The 25,500-nt window shown below is 37.7% G+C and overlaps 1 protein-coding gene across 1 annotated transcript in view; it reads left to right on the top strand.

The window, feature by feature from the left end:
* Window positions 1–25,500, top strand: part of adcy8.L (adenylate cyclase 8 (brain) L homeolog) — a 189,580-nt gene that overhangs the window by 130,507 nt on the left and 33,573 nt on the right. Inside the window, exons 9-10 of the mRNA XM_018268263.2 lie at window positions 1,883–1,983; window positions 17,330–17,531. Of these exons, the coding sequence (XP_018123752.1) occupies window positions 1,883–1,983; window positions 17,330–17,531 (303 nt within the window). The remainder of the gene's footprint in view (window positions 1–1,882; window positions 1,984–17,329; window positions 17,532–25,500) is intronic.

Genomic DNA, 25,500 nt, shown 5'->3' with positions numbered 1-25,500 from the left:
TCCCCTCCAAGATATTTATGCTTCCCATAGTTTTCTACTAAAGTAGGATGTGAAATTGCTGTGATTGAGAGCATGTCAAAAGCATGAACTGTCCATTGGGAACATACGTGTGTATACTTTCAATAAACAGTTTCTGACCCTTAATATAATGAACAAGTAATGCAAAAGTCACCGCTAGAAAAGCAACACTCTGTAATATATTTGTTGAATTTCTCAGTTTTCTTCTTTAATGTTCCTCTACTTCCATTCCCTGTCTTTCGTATGCTCTCCCTTGCCCAATTCTCTGCCCTGTCCTATTCTTTTTTGTTTTTCCCCTTTATGCTGTCCTCTCCATCCCTTCTTTGTGGGGGGCACTCTTATTACTGTACTGCCTTTGTGGGGAGCTCCTGCAGTTTAGTTAATGCTGGGACTGCATTGTAGTGCTTAGAATCTGCCTTCATTGAGCCAAGACTAAAATTCACAAAAATGGAGAAAAAATTGTGAAATTGTGTAGAATTGTGATATGCTACATTGGCTTTGCTGAGAACCTCTGTTTTTCTGAACCAGCCCTAAAAGTGCATGGCAGTAACAAACTAAAATCTTTGATCTAGTTAAGTCACACAGTGCGTTCACATATGGATTTGGTTTTAGGAGTATTTCAGTATGAATGTAATTGGTAGAAAGTGATATCTTACAGTTGGATCTTACAGCGATATCTTACAGATGGAGTAAATCTTTGTTTTGCCATAATAAAGCACAGCATTTATTTAAGTGGCATGGCATGGGGGTATATAGTGCTAAATGTCTAGATACGATTTGCAACCATCTGTAGTTAATGTTGTTTCTTAGCCAACATTTATCTATGGGTGGAACACGCTTTAGTGGTTTTTCTTTTGCCCCCTATGGAGCCAAAGAGGACAACATGGTTGGGATAAAACTTAAAGGACTTTAATAAATAGCAGTAGTAACATAAACAACAATATAACATAGGAAAATAACACACCCCTGCATAGAATGCTTGCCGTCCAACAACAGCACATGACCTCCCATGAGAGCGAGAGGTGGGCAGTTGAGAGCAGGCTGTTCTGGAATCCTTGTTTGAGGAGACCATCACAAACCTGGCACACTTGTGCTTAAATCTGGAGCACAGGTACCCCATCCCGCCAAGCATCCCTCGCAGGAAGTTGTTGGACCTCCTCATCACCATCCCTGGCCTATCACTAAAAAGGCTGCTATTTCCATTTCCCACCATCCGTATAACTTAGTGTTCCCTTCTTCTGACCTTCCACTTCGTTTCCCCTCCTACTTCCCTACCTATTAGTTTAAAGGAGAAGGAAAGCTACGGAGGCATTTTATTGCCATTAGATTAGCTGCAAAAGTGCAAGCTAGAATGCTATATTTATTCTGTAGAATGTTTTACCATACCTGAGTAAAAAGCTCTAGAAACTCTCTGTTTGTTTAGGATAGGAGCTGCAGTATTAACATGGTGTGACATCACTTCCTGCCTGAGTCTCTCCCTGCTCTGGGCTCAGATTACAGTAGAGAAGGGAGGGGGTGGGGAAGAGGAGCAAACTGAGCATGCTCTTGCCCTGGGCAATGAGGTTTAAGCTGAAGGCAGGAAGTCTGATACAGAAGCCCATGAGTACACAATAGAAGGAAAGAAATGTGCTGTTTCTTTTGACAGGGGACTCAGAGCAGCACTACTTTGGGGGTTTACTGGTATATTTAGATGGACCTTTCTGATAAGGCTTACTTAGTTTTAACCTTTCCTTCTTCTTTAAAATCTGTAGCTAAAACTTGGCTGTACAATATATTGTTTCTGCTTGTTTGTAACATCATGGCATTCAAATAACTAAAAGCATTGCCTCTTCCACCTTATTAATTCCTCTTCTTTTCATTTCAGTATTCTCAAATGAGGGATGAAGTGTTCAAGTCAAACCTGGTGTGCGCTTTCATAGTTCTTGTATTTATTACGGCAATCCAAAGCTTGCTTCCTTCATCAAGGTAAATACCATGGGGCAAATTTATTTCTATTGATCGTCCCTGAATTAAATACTTGATAATATCAACACCACCGTTCCTGGCAAGCTTATTGCCCTGGAGTCTTTTTTTTTGTGTACCCTATAAATATAATTTTCTCTGCAATGTGTACTGTATTGACATTTAGGTTGGAGATGCTTTAGTATTGATATGTTTGTCAGACTGAAAAGATGCCTTATTTATTTCAATACGTTCATTTAAAGGTTGCACTATGCATGGGAACAAAGATGAAGATCAAGTTCTTTCTTACCGTCCTTGATGAATGCTCTCTTCCACTATAATAACTATTATTATGAAGCCATAGAGTTACCATGGATTATGTTTTTCATATATAATCAGTAAAAAAAATACCCTTTAGGGATAATTTTAAATGTGGCATAGCTATTTGGATTTGGTTGGTTGTATACATATTTATGTTGCTGTTGATGATACAGCATCAAATCTTCTTTAAATAACAAGTATTTATGTACAATCGATGAGAGCATTACATTTTTTTTTCTCACAAAGCCCTGGCAACCTGGAATTATAATTGGAACCAAGGCATTATGGGATATGGTAGGCAAATTATACAGTATATTTATGTATCTGGGTCTAACGTTTCAATGCTAACTTTAACGGTGGAGACCGCAAAACTATAAGATGACCTTATTACCATATGTCAAGAAAATGATGTTATTTATATAGAGCCAACAAAGAGCTTGTTGTTATTTTCTGTCCCTTCCCTACTGGAGCTTATGACCTACATTCCCTACAAAAGGCAAGTGTACAAACGATGGTCAATTTCATCAAGAGCCAAGAAGCTGCATGTTTCAGGAATTTTAGAGAAAATTAGAGCACCTGGAGAGTATTTAAACATCACACCACTTTGGACAGAACTGAACCCAGAAACACAGTGTTGAGAGGTAGCGATGTAGTCCTGCCATACCACACAATTAGTTTATTGTGTAAACTCTTGGTGAAATGAATAAGAAGTAAAGAAGTGTTTTTTTTGCATATCTAAAAAAAATTCTACATATAACTCATTATTTGCATTCCATCCTGTTATTTAAACACATCCTTCCACACATTTTAAGCCCTTTTAGATAACAAGGACCATTTACATAATAAAGAATCGACTTTCTGAATTGATGTGAGTTCTGTTGTAGGCAAATAAGTAGGCAATAAATATTGACTTAGATTATCATCGTGATCCCATCCTCATTCTGTCCTCTACAGGGCAAAAGTTTCAGCCTGTGGCCATGAATATGTAGGTCCGGTAAAGACCACCAACTGATTTCTCCATCTTCGTCACATGGAGACCCCTTCTGTGCCTCCCATCCCATGATCTCCATTCTTTCGTAAGTGTAGTTCATCTCCATCTGTTCTTGTGACGCTACCAACCCATCACTTCTTTCCCTGTGTGTAGTTTTTAGTTATTCCTTGTCCAAACACTTTCGCCCAGTCCGTTTTCCTCTATCCTTGTGAACAACCCAGTTTCCCAACGCTTTTGCAGTTTAGTTAAGTAATGGCAATTAATTCCAATTGAAGAACATCTTAATATTGAATGTACTTAGTCTCAAACTGATTCAAACTGCGAGTGGAATGAAAACAATAATATATATTTAATCAAGTCATTTCACATTCAAATGATTCATCTCGTAATAAAATAAGAGAAGCTGGTGGTAGCCTAAAATAAAAAGCTTGCGATGCATATTTGCTATCAAAAGCAATATGAGACTAAAATGTCGTTAGTGTGGGTGTTTTACATTTCACCAGTAAAAAATAATAAGGCAAATATTATTTTTCAGATTAAATTCTCTGTGAAAATCCTCTGAGAGACCCATTAATATTCCATGACAAATAAAAGTCTACCCGTTGAATATATCTAACCGGTGTCGTAATTTGAAGTTACTTGTATCCACAATAAATTCTCTTTAGCAACCCCCACCTCCAAATGAACAATCTGTCATCAATCTGATATAAGTCCTTATAAAACAACTGGACTTGCTGATTAATTATTGAAGACATTTCACTACTCATCCGAGCTTCTTCAATTTGTCATCAAATTGGGCATCAATGAAAAACTGTAGTGGGCCCTCTACAAGCTTAGCAGTTGTTGGTTCTACTCTCTCCTGCATATACATGAGCAATCAAGAGACATGATTGTCTTCACAGATGCGTACTAATCACTAAGATACAGTAAACATGTAGACCCTCTAATGCACCAGTTAGAACTGTAATGTCCATAAAGCCTTTTCTTAAGTTTCTTCTTCTTCCTCCTTCCTTCTTTCTATTAGAGGTTATTTAATTATAAAAAATACTGCTCTCATTTTCTCTTTTATCCCATATGTGATGTGACCATGTTTAGAGTCATCATAACATACTCAATGAATACTTGTTCATGTAACATGAGTATATAAGTAAATGCATGGAGGCAGGTGTATCCTTTGGTGATATCCCAGTCTATTGTTTTGTACAACGTTACTCAGCTATATTCCTAGTTATAATCAGTGTGAATGCTTTTTGGCATTATGGTACTGTATACAACAGTCATTGTTTCTTGGGTGGTTTTCTCCAACTAATGTTGGACCAGCTTTGGTAAGTAAGTAGGAACAAAAGACATGACTCGGATGTCATTGGTGGATCCAGATGGGGTCAGGTACATTACATGAATACATGTTAGTTTGAGTTGGCATATTTATGAGTTTTTGAAAATTTTAGCAAGTTTCGTTTTTTTCCAAAAGTCACAGTTTGAAATCCTTGATTGTTCATCTATTTATGAAAACATTTTGATTTGGTAACACTCTTCATTAATTGAAAAAAGCCTCAGCACAATGAAAATATTCAATGTTGCAATTCTTTAAAAAATGCAGCTACTGAAAATGGCCCATTATCCAGAAAGCTATGAATTAGGGGAAAGCCATTTCCCATAGACTCCATTCTATCCAAATAATCCACATTTTTAAATATGATTTCCCTTTTCTCTGTAATAATAAAACAGTAGCTTGTACTTGATCTCAACTAAGATATAATTAATCCTTATTGAATACAGTAACATGCCTATTGGGTTTATCTAATGATTGAATTATTTTTAGTAGACTTAAGTTATGATGAGCCAAATAACAGAAAGATCTGGAATACCCCAAGGTTTTTGTTTTTTTTACAAATTCAGCTACTGAAAATACCCCTCTCATTGATTTACTGTACATAGCTCAATGGTGAATTTTTACTTCTAGTTGTACTTATTTTTGCCACAATTCTGGAAAAAAATATGATCTTGAATTTGCCCCATAGACTTCTGAGTGAAATTTTATGAATCCAAGGTATTGGCTGCTTAGAAAACAAAAAAGGTTTTTCTAGGACAGGTGAGGTTTTCTAGAATTACCAGCCAGACAATCATCCAACTACCAAGAGACACTCCTATAGTTATGAACCCTCAAACTGTGGTCCTGTACTCCATGATACATCATAGGACCTACCATCTATAGTTGTCATCTTAAATACAAATAATCAGCTAGAGACCAAGGGCAATTGGTTCTTCAGTATATTTTAAAGCTCCATTAATAAATGTAAACTAGAAACTGAGGCTGGCATACACATTTAAAATGAATGGTGATTTTCTTATTAGAAGCACTCGACGTTAAGTACAATCTTATAGTCCTCATCACGGTCAAGGACAAGCACTGAGCTACTTCTGACTCTCTCTCATAGGCAAACACTGAAATAGATCCTATTCCCTTGTCCTTTTTTACAATACTGACAGATCTTTAGCCTTTTATATAGTAACCAACCTCATTTCTAAAGGAGGTCAAGGACTTTCCGCATTGATAGTAATACAAGTCACTTACCTAGTACCTCAAACCATACTCTAAGGAGTCCAGTTAATTGATTCCTTTGTGATGGGTTTATTATATTATGGGTGTATTTCTTTATTTAGAATGTTTGTCCTCTGTTACTAACCTTCCTTAACATTGTATTACATTTAACTAGCTCAAAGATTTGGTTAAAATGGACATATACAGAGACTATTAGTGGCACACACATTAATAATGAAATCTCAGCTTCTGGAGATTGGCTAGCTATACGCTGCACTGAAATTCTCATTTGTAGCAAATCCTGCCTTATGAAGCTTATAAACTCGTTTTTGTTGCCCCGAGGCTTTCTCCCTTGGAGCTGACGCAAGTATCAAGTCAGACTTTCCCTGTTACAGAGTCCACACGTTACTCTTTCCTTGATTATTATATAAATCTTCCAAAAAGATGAAGGCAGCGAGCATGAAACCATGTGCCATACATATCATTCCTGGGGCCAGAAATCAGTACATGGAAAAAAATATCATTGCAGGCACTGCATGTTGTGCACCTTGTGTCCAGTCATGGCGAAATCAGATTTAATGGAATAATGAACTGAACTTTATTCTTGAAGCCATAGAATTTGATGATCATTATCTCCTGTTCAAACGTAATCAAATCTGACATGAGTAAAGGCACAGTAGCATCTTAATCCAGGTCATGAATGACTATTTACTGGATCGGGGAAGCAATCAAATAGGGACTTATGTTTTTCTCATATGTACTGACAGAGTGCAGCTTTCAGCTTAATAGTAGCTATGGCAGAATGATTTAACAGCAAGCAAGAGGAGAAAAAAAGCTAATATTGAAGCTAAAGTATTGTGGTGGTGGTGGTGGTGGTGGTGGCAAGAAGCACATTTCTGATTATGTTTCCACCAGAAACAAATGCAGAATGCAGAGTAATTCATGGATGTACTTCCTACCCTACATACTAGGACTAGCATTTCACTCTTATCTATACAACCAGTTGAGCTTGACTTCCTAGCAGCGCAATGACTCTCTAATGCTAGGCCATTGTAAGATTTTCAGTGCTATACCTCCTCTAATGTTTTAGCATACTGTTCTCCTTGGCACTATCAACAAGATAAGTTTGTTAAGTACTATAGGGTCCTCTACAAGTAAATTATCAAGGCCACCATGGAAAGAAGGTCTAAATATAATTGTAAGGACCCTAAGACCTTGACGGAGCAATTCAGACAGGGCAAAGAAAATCAGCGAGGAAAGATATTGAAGGTAATTAGCAAGGTAAGAAGAAGACAAAATGAGGAAGCAGAAAGTTTGAGGATATTAAAGTGGAGAGATAAGGAAGGGTAAGACTAAAGAGTTGAGGGACATAGGCGGAGAAATTAGCAAAAAACTATTTTGGAGAAAATTAAAAATGTATTCAAGGATGAACACAAATTAAAAGAAGAGGGGAAAATAACAAATTAGTCAAAAGATGGGATAAGAGGTTAAGCCCTTAAAACCACTTGTTATTTCTCCTTAGCAGGTTCAAGAACACTCCACACATTTTGCACTGCATCTATTCACATATTGGTATTATGCTACCATTGATGGCAAATGTCTGAAAAAGTAGTGGGGAAAAAAGTGTGACTTTTTCAGGATTTATTATTTTAAAATCTGCGGCAATTTTGAATACAAAAATACTCCAAACCTGTAGAAATCACATAGAGGTCAATGGCAGATGTCCATTTTACAATTGGAAGATCTTCATTTGATTTGTGGTTTTAGAGGGTTTTGAGAGTTTTTGACGCTAACGTACGACAATAAAAAAAGTCATAGTTATTGTGCGACAACTCAAAAAGTTTTCCGCGTGTTTTCCTGTTCGTACTTTTTTTGTTCTGATTTTTTAATAAATGTCATGACATTCATGGTTTTAGAGAAAGCCAGTTTAGTCATGGTTTCAAAAACATCCGACCTTTGGTAAATAGGCCGCCATGTTTCACCCTTCCTGCATTTACACTTACCATCTTCTGTATATTGTTTTTTCCCAAAAAAAACACAAAAATAGCAAAACGACTCTAGTAAATGTTCACTGTTGACTTACAGGTTCACATGCCTATTTTGTATGCATTTTGTTTTTAATACTCAGCGTGACCAAATGCTAATTGGCACAGGGCTTATTTTGTAGCAGAATTTAAATTACAATTGTAATTTTCTTAAGTTGTATTATTTGATGCATAATACTGCAAATGTAAAACCAGCCCTGTAGGTCACCAAAAGAGTCATTGTGCTGAGCAAATTACACTTTTAGCGAATTGCGCCGTACATTTCTGCCCGACAATGTTCTGTAATTTCACAGCTATTTCACAGTACACAGGGATACGGGTACATTTGCTTTGTTTGTTCGCTGCTGTAGCTCTGCTTGTATCATAAAGAAAATCCTCTTATGCGGCTCCTTAAAGAGAAAGCCATTTACACTGCTTGACACAACCCTCTCGAAATCATGGTCTACATAAGTTAAAAAAATAAAATAAAAATCAAACTGGCCTACTTGTCCACGGAAGTATGTCTGTGTATTTCTCTGGACCCATTGTCCCTGGGAACCCTACCCTCTTCTTAAACCACTCAGTATCACTTTAAATGTAATGATTACCACCAATGCATAACTTGTCAACGTGTGTGTCCATTTCTAATGTAGCTATCATTAATTCCAAGAACATCTCTTTTGAGGCCCTGTATAATTCTAGCAGGACATATCTGATGATTAAAATGATTAATGCAGAAGGTTACACCATTAATATCTAGGTCATTCCACAATTTTTACTGGTGCATTTCCACCTCTGCAATTTATAAATACAGAATATAGATGAGAATTCATATACATGCTCAAAGGGGGTTAAGTATATGTAATGGCAGCACTATAAATACTTGAAGGTACCTTTTCCAGCTGCTCTCAAGACTAGTGCACAACCTTTCATTTTCATGTAGAAAATGCAATGGTTCTTAACCAGGAACAGTAGATTTATTGAAAGGTATATCTTTTGTACATCAAAATTTGTGGTACAAAATCACATCTTACACCAAGAGCCCAATGACTATTACTTACCCCACAGGTGTCATTCCCCTGTATACTAGTTATCCAGTGGTGCTCCAATGCTATACATCCAGAGCCCTATCACATTGGAGTAACTACTATGGCGGATATAGCCTGGGGATTTACACCACACTACAGTATTCTCAGTGGAGCACACACTGCTCTACTAGCTAGCCATGTCTGCCTAACACTACTAAAGATGATATCCTATCACTATTTATACCTCATTTATGAGTAAGGCTCCGATTTAAGTAAGGCTCACATTTAACTTAGGGTGCACTTGATACTGGGAACATATGCTCCCTAGCGAATCCATCGTCCTCCTAGAGTCTAGACCAAAGAGGACGGTCTCTCTTCCTTTTTATATAGTGATAGAGAGCTACAATTACTACCGCTAGACCAAAGGGGAAAAAAAACACATCTTCACAGTAAGGATGGTTAGTTCCTTTACAAACCATACAGTATAAGCACTACTAATTAGTGATGGGTGAATAAATTCGCCCGACGCAAATTTGCGGTTAATTTTCTCGTTTCGTTGCCACACTGCAAAGAAAATTTGCCAGCAAAAAATCTGTTGCGTCAAAAACATTTGGACGCATGTCAGAATAGTCGCATGCATAAAAATTGTTGCGCGTCCAAATTATTCGGACGTGTATCAAAATTGTAGCGGGTGCCGAAATTGATGCACCCATTGACTTCAATGCATGTTTTTTTTGGGTGACGCGAAACGGGACAAATTCGCCCATCACTACTGCTAATACAAAAAAGGTGTTGAACAATGCATATTCTGTGGTTCTGTGTTTTGCCAATAATTCATTTTTTGATATGCAAATAATACATGACTAGTTAAACAAAGGGCATTAATCGATGTTTTGTGTGTAATTGGTGCCGTTTACAGTACCCCAGTCATATTAAACACTGTAATATATATATATATATATATATATATATATATATATATATATATATATATATATATATATTTATTTATTTCAAAAATGAGAAACAAAAAATCAAGACTATTTGGGGCACACACATTTTTTGAGTTTTTGCATAAAAAACAGTCATTCTTTATTTCAAAAGCATCCTTCACATGTGTTTCTGTGGTTTATGTGTATAACATTGTTATTTATACACAATGTATGTAACTAATTACATTAAAGCCTTTTTTAAATATTAAATTAATAAGTTAATATTAAATTAATTCCTTATATATAAAGAGTAACTCGTTTAGTAGTACTACCTCTCTAATCTGAAAGAACATTTTGTAGCTCACACGATTCCAGTATATACATATGCATAAAAGTTTGTAATGTTTTAAAATTTGGGATAAGTGAATCTGTCCCATTTTACTTTGCCGAAAAATTTGTGAAACTGCCAAAAAAATTGCAAAACAACTTTTCCTGGCCACTATATGTCAACATAAAACACTGGGTAATTCCCCGCCCCCCAGACGAAACCAGAGAACTCCTCCTCCATCAAAACTTTAAATGTGCCCCCCCCCCCTCCTGGAACCAGTCTTTTTTTTCTCTGCCTAAGGTGGCCAAAGAGATTTTTCCTCCTTACCTAGTAGATCTGGACCTGTGGTTGCTTCTTAATGCAGCAGAGTTCCTTCCCTGTTTTCTTTTTTGGGAGCTGTTCAGGGTCAGTCAGAGCTCTCCTTTGAAAAAGGCTGTGTATAAGATACGCTTTCCTTCTCCTCTTCTAAGGGGAAGGTACATTTTCTTTTAAGATTCCATATTGGGTCAAAGGGTAGTGCTATGTTAATGCCTCCTCTAGGGTGTTTATGGCACAGTGGGATTCAGAAAATTTCAGAAGGTCAATGCATGTTTTTCGTGCATGCCTCCTCCAAGATGGCGCTGATGATGTCATCACTATGCGTGTTGTACATGGCGTATTTTCGCATGGCATGTTTCCGTATGGCGTGTTTACGCATGGCGTGTTTGCGCTTCACGTGTTTGCGCATGTGCAAACAAGGTTTTTGGACGCCAGGATGCGCATCAGTTAAAAGGCCATCAATTTTAGCGCTCGGCTTGCCACTTCAGCAAGTAACTGTCTGCATTGGAGGTTTTTTTATTCTTAAAGCTGCAGGTTGGTGTCAGTTTTTATGCTAAATTGGGTTAAGCTTATCAATTTTTTATTGTCTGGTACCTGGGCTCTAATGGTTTTTATTCCTATATATTCAGCAGTTCAGTGCACCAGAATGGATCCCACTGCCCTAACAAAAACTGCTCCAGGAGCTAGGTAAATATTTTTTTTAAAATGTATATATATATATATATATATATATATATATATATATATATATATATATATATATATATATATATATATATATATATATATATATAGTGTGGCTTCCGTTTTTCTTTGCAGTTTGCAAAATAAAAAGACTGCCAAACCCAAGGGGAAGATGGAGTGCAGAGGATGTTTCAATTCTCCATTGACAAATAAAAATTTTTGTGCTGATCGCCTTTGCCAACTGGCAGAAGACAGTGCCCCTGGGACAAGTTCAGCCAAGGCTAAGGATATCATGTCTCCATCTCTTTTGGCTTATATTTTGGAAGCAGTTGTACGGGTATTTCCAGAGCTTCAGGTTCTTATAATACCGTTTCAAGAGAGGAAGTATTTTCCTCAGAGGAGGATCTTTCATACAATAATCAGAATGTATCAGATGCCTCACTCACAGAAGAAGAGGAGGAGGAAGAAGAAGGTGAATCTTCTTCAAGTTTTGACTTGGCCTTGGTCAATCCTCTTATTAAGGCTGTAAAGCTTATTCTTAGAGTAGAGCCACCCTCTGGATCAATACATGGATTGAAGGTGTTGCCTTCTTCTGCCAAGATAAAGGAGGGTTTTCCCTTATTTTCTCAAGTCTCAGATTTAATTAATGCCTGCATACATATTCTTCGGCACACCACTTACTTTTCCTTTTTTCTTTAGGGTGCATTCAACTCCTCCAGCTACTTCCAAGCCTGGTTTTCATACAACAATTCCCATAGGGAGGAAGCACACCAAACATATGATTTTGCCTTTTAGGACATTTATTCAGCAGTGTTGGCACAAGCTTTCGGGGTCAACCCCTTGCACCTGAGGAAGGGGTTGACCCCGAAAGCTTGTGCCAACACTGCTGAATAAATGTCCTAAAAGGCAAAATCATATGTTTGGTGTGCTTCCTCCCTATGGGAATTGTTCAGATTTAATTAAGTCAGAGTGTCTTAGAGAGTCTCTATGAGAGTTTCTTTTGGCTAACTCTCATCTAGATTCTAAATTCTGGGATTCTTCTCCAGCAGTCGATCCAGCAGTAATTCATTTGGCTAAAAGAAACACTCTTCCTATTGATGATTCCTCTGTCCTTAAAGACGCTATGGATAGGAAAGTTGAAGCAGAATTAAGGAAACTTTATTAAGTAGCAAGATCAGCTTGCAGTCCAGCAGTTTCAATTTATTTCGGTGGCAAAAGCCTTATCCTTATGGATTGATAGTTTGGATAATGCCATGAAAGAAGGAGCAGACAAACAGGATATTTCCTTGGGTCTAGCTGAGCTGAAGCAAGAAGCAGGTTTTATTCTCAAGGCGTCTGTTGACTTGACTCGTTTTACAGCTCATACCATGGCTCTTTCTGTAACTGCTAGAAGAGCTTTGCGGCTTTGTGTCTGAACAGCGGATACTCCTTCTAAGCTGAATCTTTGTACTTTACCTTTCGAGGGAGGCAGACTCTTTGGGTCAAAGTTGGATGACATTATCTCTAAGTTCTCGTGGGGAAAAGTTAATTTCTACCTCAAGAGAAAAAGAAGCCAAAAAAATCAATCTTTTAGACCTTATCTTTCTCGTGGAACAGGAAGAGGAAGATCGTATGGAGGCTACTTCCAGATAGAATTCAAGAGACAACTCAAAATTCAATTCCTGGCCTAATGCAGGATTTTCTGTCTCCAGAGAAAGAGGCAAGTCAACTTCCACTCCTCAAAAGAAGTCTGCATGACTATCAAGGTTTAGAAAACTCCAAGGTGGGAGCCAGACTTGTGAGCATTCCTAGATCAATTGTAGCGTTTAGAGATCTCTTTTAGTGATGGCGAATTTATTCGGCAGGCACGAATTCGCTGTGAATTTGAGTGATTCGCCGCCGGCGAAAAATTCGAGAAACGCCGGTGAAAATTCGCTGACGAAAATTCACCGGCATCGAATACGGACGTCGGCGTTGAAAAAATTGCACACATCAAAAACAAGACGCTGGCGCCGTTTCGTGAATTTTTCACCGTCACTAATCTCTTTATCTCAAATAGTTTCCTCTAAAACAGTCTGGATAAAGGTTTACATTACAGAACTTTGAAAGTTCAAGTGTCTGCGTTATCAGCAATATCTGGCACTAGGTGGGCAGAGGATCCAGTGATCAGGAGATTCTTTTCAGCAGTCATTAGATTACGACCTCCAAGAAAGAATTTTCTTCCGTCGTGGAACCTGCCTCTGGTTCTTTCAGCCTTGACTTCTTTCCCATTTGAGCCTTTGGAAGAAACCTCTACTTGGTTTTCAACCTTAAAAACATTTTTCTTGGTGGCCATTTCTACGGCAGCTAGAGTGAGTCTTCTTCAAGCTTTGTCTATTAAAGATGATAACATGATGTTGTTTCCAGATAGACTTATTTTGAGGCCAGATGCTTCCTTTTTGCCTAAAGTGGTTTCATCTTTTCATTTGGACCAAGAAATTATACTACCAGCGCTTTCCAGTTCCCAGACTGCGCTAGAGGATCCTCTCTTGGAAAAAGTTGATCCAGTAAGAGCATTTTTTGCTCATAATACTGCTACACACATGCCCTACATTGTTAAAGGACCTCCTCTACACTAGGCTACAACTTGAAGGCTCCCATTTCTTAAAAGCACGTCTGTGATTTTTGACATTATCTCTGGTCGAATGGTAATCTACTACTAGACTATGTTGCTTACAAACACAGGCACAACTAATAATAAATCTGACTATCAACAGATAATATCTGGGTGCTTTGCATCCCATATTAAAATGAATAAACCATATATTTATGTGTATGTCCTTATATTGATAGTGGGATGGCTCAGATCTGTTTGGTTGATGTAGATTAAGGAGAGGGGAAGTATAAAATGATGTATGCATTTGTTGCACGTCATTTTTGTTTTGTCTCCCAAAGCAAACGAGCTGCATGGGTGAATTTATTTACGCAGTTTTGCGAAACAAGAAAGTTTCCGGTGAACTGTACACGCCAAAATGCTTATGAATATTTGAGATCTTACCTTTAAAATTATATCATAATAACATTTCATAAACAAGTGTACCAACAAATTGGACCACAAAAATTCACATTGAATTTTGCTTGTCCTGTACCTCCTTGGCTCATAATTAGTGATGGGTGAATAAACTCGGCAGGCGCGACTTTGCGGAGACTTTTGGATGCACGGAGGAAAAGTCGATTGCGTTAAAACCATGGGGTGTCAACATTATTTAGACACCCATTGACTTTAACCTTGGCGTCAAAATTGATGTGAGCGTCAAAATTCAAGTTTAGTGAATTTTCCGCTGTTTCACGAATTTCGCTGGAAATTTTTGAATTTTTCGTCTTAGCGAAACGGGACAAATTCGCCCATCACTACTCATAATGACAGGAACAATTTATGAACAACAGAAAGATTTTCTTAGATATTACAGTAGCATTTGAATTAGACATCCCATAGATGCTTGGAGAATCTTTGGTCCCATGCAAAATTATCTTTGAAATCCAGGACTGTTGGTGATCCAGAATCACATATAAGATCTAGATACTTTAGCATATACAGTATAACTATTAAAGTTTTATCGGAGCACTTGCTGCTTTTCCTCAGGCCAACGAAGAAGATATTGATGTTGTTGTTTCTATGTGCGTTTTTTTCTTTTTATTAATGAATTTAACAATTTCTTCTGCAGCTTTCTAGTGTTTGAATATCAACTTTTATGTTTGCTTGGATCTATGACTTCAACCACAAAACCATAGGTGAAGAATAATGAAGACTTTGGGAGAAGGGACTGATTTACTAATCTGCGTTTTTTCCCCAAACTAGTGATGCACCAAATCCACTATTCGCGAAGGATTAGGTCGAATATCAAACTGAATCCGAATCCTAATTTGCATATGCAAATTAGGGATGGGAAGGGGAAAACATTTTTTACTTCCTTGTTTTGTGACAAAAAGTCACGTGATTTCCCTCTCTGCCCCTAATTTGCATATGCAAATGAGTATTCGGATTCGGTTCAGACAGGCAGATGGATTTGGCCTAATCCTAATCCTGCTGAAAAAGGCCGAATCTTGGCCGAACCAAATCCTGGATTCGGTGCATCCCTACCCCAAACATCAATAGCCCAAAAAGACACATTTTTTTCACAGCTAAAGAACTTGAAATTGAAAAATGCATTTATCCCCCCAAAAAACTCAGAAATCACCATTTGAATTTTTGAGGATTTTTTTGATTGATATTTTAATTCAGCAACTTCAGCAAACTGGAATTGAAAAATATTCGACCCATAAAATAGGGGTACATAAAATCATGGTTTTCCAATATACAACTTGAAGGGGTGGTTCACCTTTACGTTAACTTTAAGTATGTTATAGAATGGCCAGTTCTAAGTTACTTTTTAAATGGTCTTCATTATTTCTTTTATATAGTTTTTAATTATTTTCCTTTTTCTTCCGACTCTTTTCAACTTTCAAAAGGGGGTCACTGACCCCATCCAAAACAAATGATCTGTAAGGCTACAAATGTATTATTATTGCTACTTTTTATTACTCAACTTTTAATTCAGGCCTCTCCTATTCATATTCCAGTCTCTTATTCAAACCAATGCATGGTTTCTAGGGTAATTTGGACCCTAGCAACCAGATGGCTGAAATTGCAAACTAGAGAGCTGCTGAATAAAAAGCTAAATAACTCAAAAACCACAAATAATAAAAAATTAAAACCAACTGCTAATTGTCTCAGAATATCACTCTCTATATCATACTAAAATTTAACTCAAAGGTGAATAACTCATTTAAAATGTGCGGAAACTTAAAATGCTTTCACAAAAAGTAGTATTCACATGGATAAACAGGTCTTTAAGAAAAATGGGTCAAAATTTTGATGTCAAATTCTGGAAAACCAACTTGAAATCTGGGAAATACTCCCATTGAAATGTATTAAAACTAGGGATGCACCAAATCCAGGGTTAGGTTCAGTATACGGGCAGGATCCGGCCATTTTCAGCAGGATTCGGATTCGGCCAAATCCCTGTGTCTGGCCGAACCGAATCCTTAAAATCAGGATGACTTTTAGTCACAAAACAAGGAAGTAAAAAAAATTTCCCTCCCCCTCACTGATTTGCATATGCAAATTAGGGTTCAGATCATGTGCTTGAGAAATCGGCTCTTGCCATTGATAAGGATAAATTGTTCTTAAAGGAACAGTAACACCAAAAAATGAAAGTGTTTTAAAGTAATGAAAATATCACATACTGTTGCCCTGCACTGGTAAAACTGATGTGTTTGCTTCAGAAACACTACTATAGTTTATATAAACAAGCTGCTGAGGAGCAATGGAGGAAATTGAAAAAAAGTCTATATGGCATAGGTTAAATAGTGGATAACAGATAACACCATTATGTTCTACAGAGCTTGTCTGCTGTGTAACCTGAGCCTTTTCTCCTTTGAATGGCTGCCCCCATGGCTACACAGCAGCTTGTTTATATAAACTATAGTAGTACTTATCTGTTATCTACTGTGTATCCTGTGCTTGAATGGCTGCCCCCATTGTTACACAGCAGCTTGTTTATATGAACTATAGTAGTACTTATCTGTTATCTACTGTGTATCCTGTGCTTGAATGGCTGCCCCCATGGCTACACAGCAGCTTGTTTATATAAACTATAGTAGTACTTATCTGTTATCTACTGTGTATCCTGTGCTTGAATGGCTGCCCCCATGGCTACACAGCAGCTTGTTTATATAAACTATAGTAGTACTTATGTGGTATCTACTGTGTATCCTGTGCTTGAATGGCTGCCCCCATGGCTACACAGCAGCTTGTTTATATGAACTATAGTAGTACTTATCTGTTATCTACTGTGTATCCTGTGCTTGAATGGCTGCCCCCATTGTTACACAGCAGCTTGTTTATATAAACTATAGTAGTGTTTCTGAAGCAAACACAGCAGTTTTATGAGTACAGGGCAACACTGCATTATATTTTTAGAGGTGAATGGATTCAATAAGTTCAATCACGATGCTTCCGTCCAATGAAGCTGTTTTTACATTATATTTTTATTACTTAAAACATGATGAACTGGAAACATATAAAACATACTGTAAATTTCTGCTAAAGAAAATGGCGGTTTTTATTGTTATACAAGGAATGAATGAAACTAACAATGCTGGAATTGGCTTCTAATATGAACTGTAACTATTCTCTTCCCAGGATGATGCCGATGGTGATCCAGTTCTCCATTCTGATCATGCTCCACTCGGCTCTTGTCCTGATAACAACGGCGGAGGATTATAAATGCTTGCCCCTCGTTCTACGCAAAACATGCTGTTGGATTAATGAAACCTACTTGGCTCGGAATGTCATCATCTTCGCCTCCATAATGATTAATTTTCTGGGAGCCGTCATCAATATTGTAAGCAATTTATTTAAATACATTGATGACTTTTCTAGGATAAGGCAGGATTTATTAACAGGAACCAGAAATTTGAGTTATTGCTCTGACCTTAACACACATATACCAATATGAATATGAAAAATATGTAAAATAGAGTGTAAAAAACAATATTGAGTGATGTTATTTGTTATAATCAGTTCTTGGTGACATCAGCTGTGTCCCGTGACTTGAGCATAAGTATATATATATATAATACACAAAAGCAATGAATATCTTGTAAATTACATCCTTATAAATGGTGAGTTCTGATGTCATCAGTTATAAACGGTGAGTAGTGATGTCATTTCTATCACATGACTCACTGAAACTTGTGTATTATAATAAATAAAGTACCCCCAGTTGCAAAATATGAGGATATTAGAAGTTACCTCGGAGTTCCATGACCTGTATAAAAACACTCGGCCTTCGGTCTCGTACTTTTATATGGTCATGAAACTCCTCGGTAACTTATAATATCCTTATATTTTACATATATATATATATATATATATATATATATATATATATATATATATATATATATATATATATATATGTAAAATATAAGGATATTATATATATATATATATATATATATATATTATATATACAGGTATAGGACCTGTTATGCAGAATGCACAGTACCAGGGGTCTATCCGTAATTTGGATCTCCCTTTTATCTATTTAAGATTAATGTAAACATAAAATAACCCCAATAGGCTGGTTTTGCTTCCAATAAGGATTAAGTGTGAAAATGGATTTCCAGATAACAGATCCCATACCTGTGTATGTGTGTGTATATATATATATATATATATATATATATATATATATATATATATATATATATATATATATATATATACAGGTATGGCATCCGTTATCCAGAAAGCTCTGAATTACGGAAAGGCTGTCTCCCATAGACTCCGTTATAATCAAATAATCCAAAGTTTTAAAAATGATTTCATTTTTCTATGTAATGATAAAACAGTAGCTTGTACTGGTTTGTAACTAAGATTATTAATTATAATTAATCCTTATTGGAAGGAAAACCAGCCTATTGGGTTTATTTAACATTTACATGATTTTCTAGTAGACTTAAGGTATGAAGATCCAAATTACGGAAAGATCCTTTATCCGGAAAACCTCAGGTCCCGAGTATTTTGGATAACAGGTATAGCGGGAATAACATCAAGGGCTTTGGAAATGAGGGTTATTATTTTATATTAGTTGCGATGGTTATAGAGATCAAGTGGAGGAGATGGCAGAATTGGGAAAGCTGAAGGTTAACAAACTATAATGGAGAAGTGGAAGAGCAGACAGTACCAGCTTTTAGTTGTCAAGATGGGACATTATAATGACATGATTGGGCGTCTTTGTGGCATCTCCAGTGAGGTAGAAACATATTAAACAACAGATATTAGTGAAAGAAGGTGAACAAGGTGCAAATTAAACCTTTTCAAAAAGATTTTATTATGAAATTAGGATATTAGAATTTAATTGTATAGATAGGGGGGTCCCCAACCTTATTACCCGTGTGTTACATTCAAATGTGAAAAAAAGTAGAGAAAAAAAGAGCAACATAAATATGTGAAAAGTTCCTGGGGTGTCAATTCTGGACTGTGATTGACTTTTGGTGGTAGCTATGTGGACTAGCAGCCTACAGGGGGTTGTGTTTGGCAGTAGCCTGGTTTCTATGCAACTAAAACTTGACTCCAAGCAAGAAATTCAAAAATAAGCCCCTGCTTTGAGACCACTGGGAGCAACATCCAATTGAAATAGCAAGCCTTATAAAACCAAGTAGAGTTTTATTTATGTACAAGCAGGGGCAGCCTACCTCTGCTTTTGGAAGACTGCTCTTTGAGTTACTGTTCTACATCTATATAGTCCTTAGCTGAAGGCTGAAGGGATGGTGCCCCTGGGTCTTTTCAAATATGAAGTGAGTCCTTTATTTATTTATAGACCTTCCCTAGTATTTTCATGATATTAGAATTGAATAACAAATACAAGAGGTCCTCTGCACTCAATCCATTATCAATATATTTAAGGCATTGAGACATTTTGTATTTGTCTATTTTGTGGTCACAGCCTCATTGCACCCCCTGCCTAATGGTTATAAAAATTAGTGGTGAGCACAACTTTCCCTTGTTTGTTATAAAATTGAATATAAGTTGGCCCTATGTTTTCATAATTTACTTAAAGAGCTATGTGATCACCATATAAAGCCCAGACAGTTAAAGGGGTGGCTCACCTTTAATTTACCGTTAAGTATGTTATAAAATGGCTAATTCTAAGCAATTTTTCAATTGGGCTTCATTATTTTTTTTTTTATAGTTTTTGAATTATTTGCCTGACCCCACAAAAATTTGCACTATCCCCATCTAAAAACAAAAAACAAAACAAATGTTCTGTAAAGCTACAAATGTATTGTTATTACTACTTTGTATTACTCGTCAGGCTTCTCCTATTCATATTCGAGTCTCTTATCCAAATCAATGCATGGTTGCTAGGGTAAATTGGGACCCTAGCAACCAGATTGCTGAAACTGGAGAGCTGCTGAATAAAAAGCTAAATAACTCAAAAACCACAAATAATAAAAAATGAAAACCAATTGAAATTTGTCTCAGAATATCACTCTCTACATCATACTAAAAGTTTATTTAAAGGTGAACAACCCTTTAAGTGTTTTTTGGTGCTTTATACCCCAGTAGTCCCTTCCAGAAGTCACATATGGTTTTCTTTTGAGACAAAAACAAAGGAGAAATTATCCTGTCCATTAAAAGCTATGAAATTATTGAATTGCCTCCCTGCCTTTGTACTATTCACCTATATTGGAAAGGGCTGGATACTTTTATAGTAAGTTAAAAAGAGGTAAAAAAAAAAAAGGTGATAATTTACTACTTACGAAAATCACTGTGTAGCCTAAGCCTTAAATTAACAGGAATGCGGCATAAGAACCTAATCTACATTTTCACAGAAATAGAGAGAATTTATAGAAGGAGACAAAATGTTCTAAGTATTCGTAAGATTTTTAATAGTGTTTCAAGTGGAAAAGGCCCTGGTATAAATCCATAGCCTTGATGGAGACACGAAGGCACTATCTGGAATACAGACTTAGACTTCCCAAACGTTTGGCTGTTGGTGGGTTACTGGCAATTGCTGCAGCGACATTGTCATGCAAAGGATTCAGGGAGAGCCCCCCACCTTGCGCGACTGCACTTCTGATCATTATGTGGTTACATGTTGTGTCTGACCAGGATTATTTCCTATTAATATTTATCTGAGTGATCAGAATGAAAACATTAAACTCCCTCACCCTAAGCCAAGGGTATTATTTTGTAATTCTCCTTTCAAGCGTCTCATCTTAAAGGATTTTATTTTATTCCCTCACCCGGTGTTTTTTTTTTTTTTTCTCTGACCCAGAGCACCATGTACTAAAACGCATTGGATAAGCACAGACTATTCACACAGCGACCATTTAATAGCTCCATAAAAAAAAACATTCAGCCGTACAGCCGAAATTCTGTTCACTGGGTCGTCAAGGGAATTCGTCCGTTCTCCTACACGGCTCTGCCAATTCACTTCAATTTTATCCTGATTAAACTTTGCCTTTTCAGCCACTGAACTGATCAGCTTAAGCATGCTGATTTATCTGCTTGTACTGTAATATTAGCACATATGGGACCAGGAACCGCGTATACACACGGGGAGAGGCGTGTTTCAGTCGTATGGTTCTGTTCTGCTCGGCTAAGTTCTCTTAATTCTTTTTGGCCAGACATTGTGCTCTTCCCCTGTGGGGATAATCAGATGGGGTAAATGTATTCAACCGATGAGACAGAACAATGTAGGACGAGTTTTCCTTTCCAGAGCAGATTGACTGATATTGGGCCGGCAAACGGTGAGGCTCATTTGTGCACATGTGGTGCAGACTAAGATTTACTAAAGGGCGAAGTGACTAAAGATGGCGACGATTCGCCAGCGTTACCATTTTTAGGCACTTCACTGATTTACTAACTGCGCAGGCGTAACTTCGCTAGTGAAAGAGACAGATGCTAGTGCTCATTCACACTCTTTTGCCAGGCGAATCTTCGCTCTGGCGAATGGACGTCACTCGGATTTTACTAAACATTACCTCTTTCGCCAGACTTGCGTTCACCAGCTCAGACCAGGCGAAGTGAATTGGAGTGCATAGATCTTCCTCATTCTTTTGTTACTTACATCATATTTTTTAATGTAAATACAAAAGTCCAAAAAATGCTGGCGACTTTTGCAGCGATAGGCTACAAAAGTCCTTAAAAATTTTTTTGGGTAACCGGTTTCCCCCCTACATTTTCTAACATATGGAACATTAACTATACAGTGGGCTCATGTGTAGGGCAATATAACAACTCTATTGTCTTTATTAAGGTTCCCTGGCCTTGTGTAATGTAATGTATTTGCAGCAACATATACGTATATTCAACTTTATAATTTCCAGCCATATGCAAATTAGCCTGAGCTTAGACCTCTAACGAGGTTGTGCCAGGATTTGCTCGCATTGCCGAAGTAACGCTAGAGAAAATTCGCCAGCGTTCGGCGCCCTGGACGCAGCTTTGCATTTGAGTAAATTAGCTCTGTCTGTGTGAATTTTCGCCCGGCGCAGTGTTACGATGGCTGCGAATTTTCACCGCTTAGTAAACTTAACCGTAAGTGTGTTATTTGGCCCCCGTGCCTGCCAACATCTACTGCCATTTCAAATCTCAGTCTATTGCAAGTGCCAAAGTATTGCAATCCATTAGACCTTGTTGCTCCTTTTTTGAGTGGGTGCAGTGTGCTAATGTAAATAACTGATGTTTGCACATGCTAATTATATAGGAGGTGATTCTTCAAGCTGGTCATGACCATGATAAGCAGTGAAAGGTTGGCTGAACTGAAAGCACTGAGAAGCACCCCCAAACTGGTCAAAAGTGTGGACTTTAGCATTTTCAATCCATATTGCAATCCATTAGACTTTGTTGCTCCTTTTTTGAGTGGGTGCAGTGTGCTAATGTAAAGAACTGATGTTTGCAGATCCCAATTACATAGGAGGTGATTCTTCAAGCTGGTCATGACCGTGATAAGCAGTGAAAGGTTGGCTGAAATGGAAGCACTGAGAAGCACCCCAACCTGGTCAAAAGTGTGGACTTTAGCATTTTCATTATTAATGGGAATAAGTCCCTGAGTACAAGATGTGGCACAAGAAACTCTCCACACTACTCTGGTTCCATGGCATGTGTGTGGCTGACTTTGTGGATGGTGTCAATGGAAGATTCGAGCTTTAGGAATCACATACAACTGAACGGGGTTGTGTCATATATGTGCCATTTTGTTGCAGGTGTGATTGCATGCAATTTGCTAACCTGGCACAAAAGTGAATAGCACAGAATATAGCTCTGGTTTTTGCCAGTGTAATTATTCTGAAATTATATGCTTGCGCCCATTTTTTGCAGTTAGTAAATTAGGCCAATTGATGGTGTCTATGAAGTCCTCAATATACTGAATGGGATACATTGTGCATTACAATAACGGTGGTCACTTACAATGCAGGACTTGAGGCATTCCCCTTGAATGGACCATTGCATGTGTTAGGCAGCGGTCATTCCATGAAGGACGGGTAGGGGGGATCTTGACGCCTTTGTCTTTGTGCAAGGACTAAGTAGATGAGCATGAGAAGCCCCTGGGTTTGGAAAATGACCCCCTTTTGTGCTCTAACGGGTATTTGCTGTCAAATTATTTAGAATTGGCCGGGGACTGCTTTGCCTTGAGTGCAGTAATGATATGCAGTTTTAACTGTGATATACATGTTTTAACCAATATAGCCTTTCATTTACACTTGCCAAATGTAATGATATCTTCGATTTTGTCCATCCCCTTAGCTACAACTCCTTGCTGTTGGATATCTTAATCATTTGCCCAACAATTAGTAGTTACCAAAGTCTCTTCCTTTTGCAATGGTGTTGACTGCTTAAATAACTTGCCACCTTGCAATATACTGGTATGGGACCTGTTATCCAGAATGCTCAGGACTGAATAAGGGGTCTCTCCATACCTTAAGTCTACTAAAAAAATAATGTAATAATTAATTAAACCCAATAGGATTGTTTCACCCCCAATAAGGATTAAATTTTATCTTAGTTTGGAAGGTATTGTTTTATTATTACAGAGAAAAAGGGAGTCATTTTTAAAAATGTAAATTATTTGATTAAAATGGAGTCTAAGGTGAGATGCCCTTTGCGTAATTTAGAGCTTTCTGGATAAACAATCCCATTCCTTGCATCCCTTTATATTATGTAATGGATCTCATGTGAAATACTGTTGTCACTGAAAGGTCAAACAACTCTTCAAAACCCAAGCACGGATAGCAGCTCCCTAGATTTAAGAAACGAAAATTTTCAGCAAACTCTTGTTTTTTTTTGCCAGATATTATTTACTGTATGTGCAGCGCAGCTCAAATGAAACCCCCGCAAAACTCCATTATGTTCTTAATCATTACACATGGTGTTGTCAAAAAGCGATCCGTCTTTCCCCCAGCTGTGCGCAAATGACCTCAGAAATGATTCAGAGAAACATTAACATTTTGCCAGTTCTCCGTCGCATTATTTCAAATTTTGGGCACGTTTTTTTTTTACTGAACTAGTCCCGGGAATATTCATCATCATGAAACGAATGTTTTTTGGCTCCATAGTTTAATAACAGAAACACATTTTGAGCAGAGGGTGAAGTCCAAGCAGCTTTCTTAATGTAATAAATAAAGCTTGTGCCTATAACTTATGCAGGGGCGGGGGAGACACAGCGATACTTCTAAAGCCAGAGGAAGAAAATAGCTAATGAAAATGTATATTGAATATATAAATTATGTTCAGTTTATTTATTTCAAAAGCTCAGCTGGTCTATTAGGCAGTCCAAGTAGTCGCAGTACAGTAGAAAGAGGAAAAATCTGATTACTTTTATTTCACTGAAATCTTGGCATTTGGAACTGGGATTTGTTTTCCAGTTCAGATATAATCATATAGATATTTGGTGAGCAAAATGAGAAATGTTATCAGCACCAACTGCAAGGGGATGGACCAGTGATGGGCGAATTTATTTGGCAAGCGCGAATTCGCAGGGATTTTGCGCAATTCGCCGCCAGCGAATAAATTCACGAAATGTCCACGAAAATTCGCCCGAAAAAATTTGCCGCCGCCGTCAAAAACGTTTCGCGAATTTTTCGGCGTTTCATGAATTTCATGGGAAATTCGCAAATTTTCAGGCGAAACGGTGCAAATTTGCCCATAACTAGGATGGACTCTGTAGAGTGAAGGCCAATGAGCAAATGAGCACTTGTAAATGGGGGAGATGGAGGATACAGAGGATGGGTAGATATTGGGCTGAATGTCAAGCTGATTGCGATTTTGCTGAGATTCCGGAAAATCATGACAAAAATTCACAATCAAGATACTTTCCTCTTCTTCCTTTTATTAGGGTTAGGGATGCAGCAAATTCAGGCTTCAGTTCTGGATTCAGCCAGGATTCTGACTTTTTCAGCAGGATTCGGCTGAATCCTTCTGCCCGGCCGAACCAAATCCTAATTTGTATATGCAAATTAGAGGCTGATGGGAAATCCCGTAGTTTTTTTCTCACAAAACAAGGAAGTAAAAAATGTTTTCCCCTAATTTGCATATGCAAATTAGGATTCGGATTCGGTTTGGTATTCCGCCGAATCTTTCACGAAGGATTCGGGGGTTCGGCCGAATCCAAAATAGTGGATTCAATTCATCCCTAATTAGGGTTGCCACCTTTTTAATTCCTGGAAAACGGGCAGGGAGCGGATGGCATTAGGGGGCGGGCCAGTGACATCAGAGGGCGGGCTGGTGACATCGGGGGCAGGCCAGTGAAGTTGGGGGCAGGCCTGTGATGTTGGGGCAGGGGCGATGACGTCGCGATCAGT

Source organism: Xenopus laevis, chromosome 6L (genome assembly GCF_017654675.1).
Source record: "Xenopus laevis strain J_2021 chromosome 6L, Xenopus_laevis_v10.1, whole genome shotgun sequence".
Lineage (NCBI taxonomy): Eukaryota > Metazoa > Chordata > Amphibia > Anura > Pipidae > Xenopus > Xenopus laevis.
The sequence above is the reverse complement of the archived record's forward strand: the minus strand, read 5'-3'. Positions and strand labels throughout refer to the sequence as shown.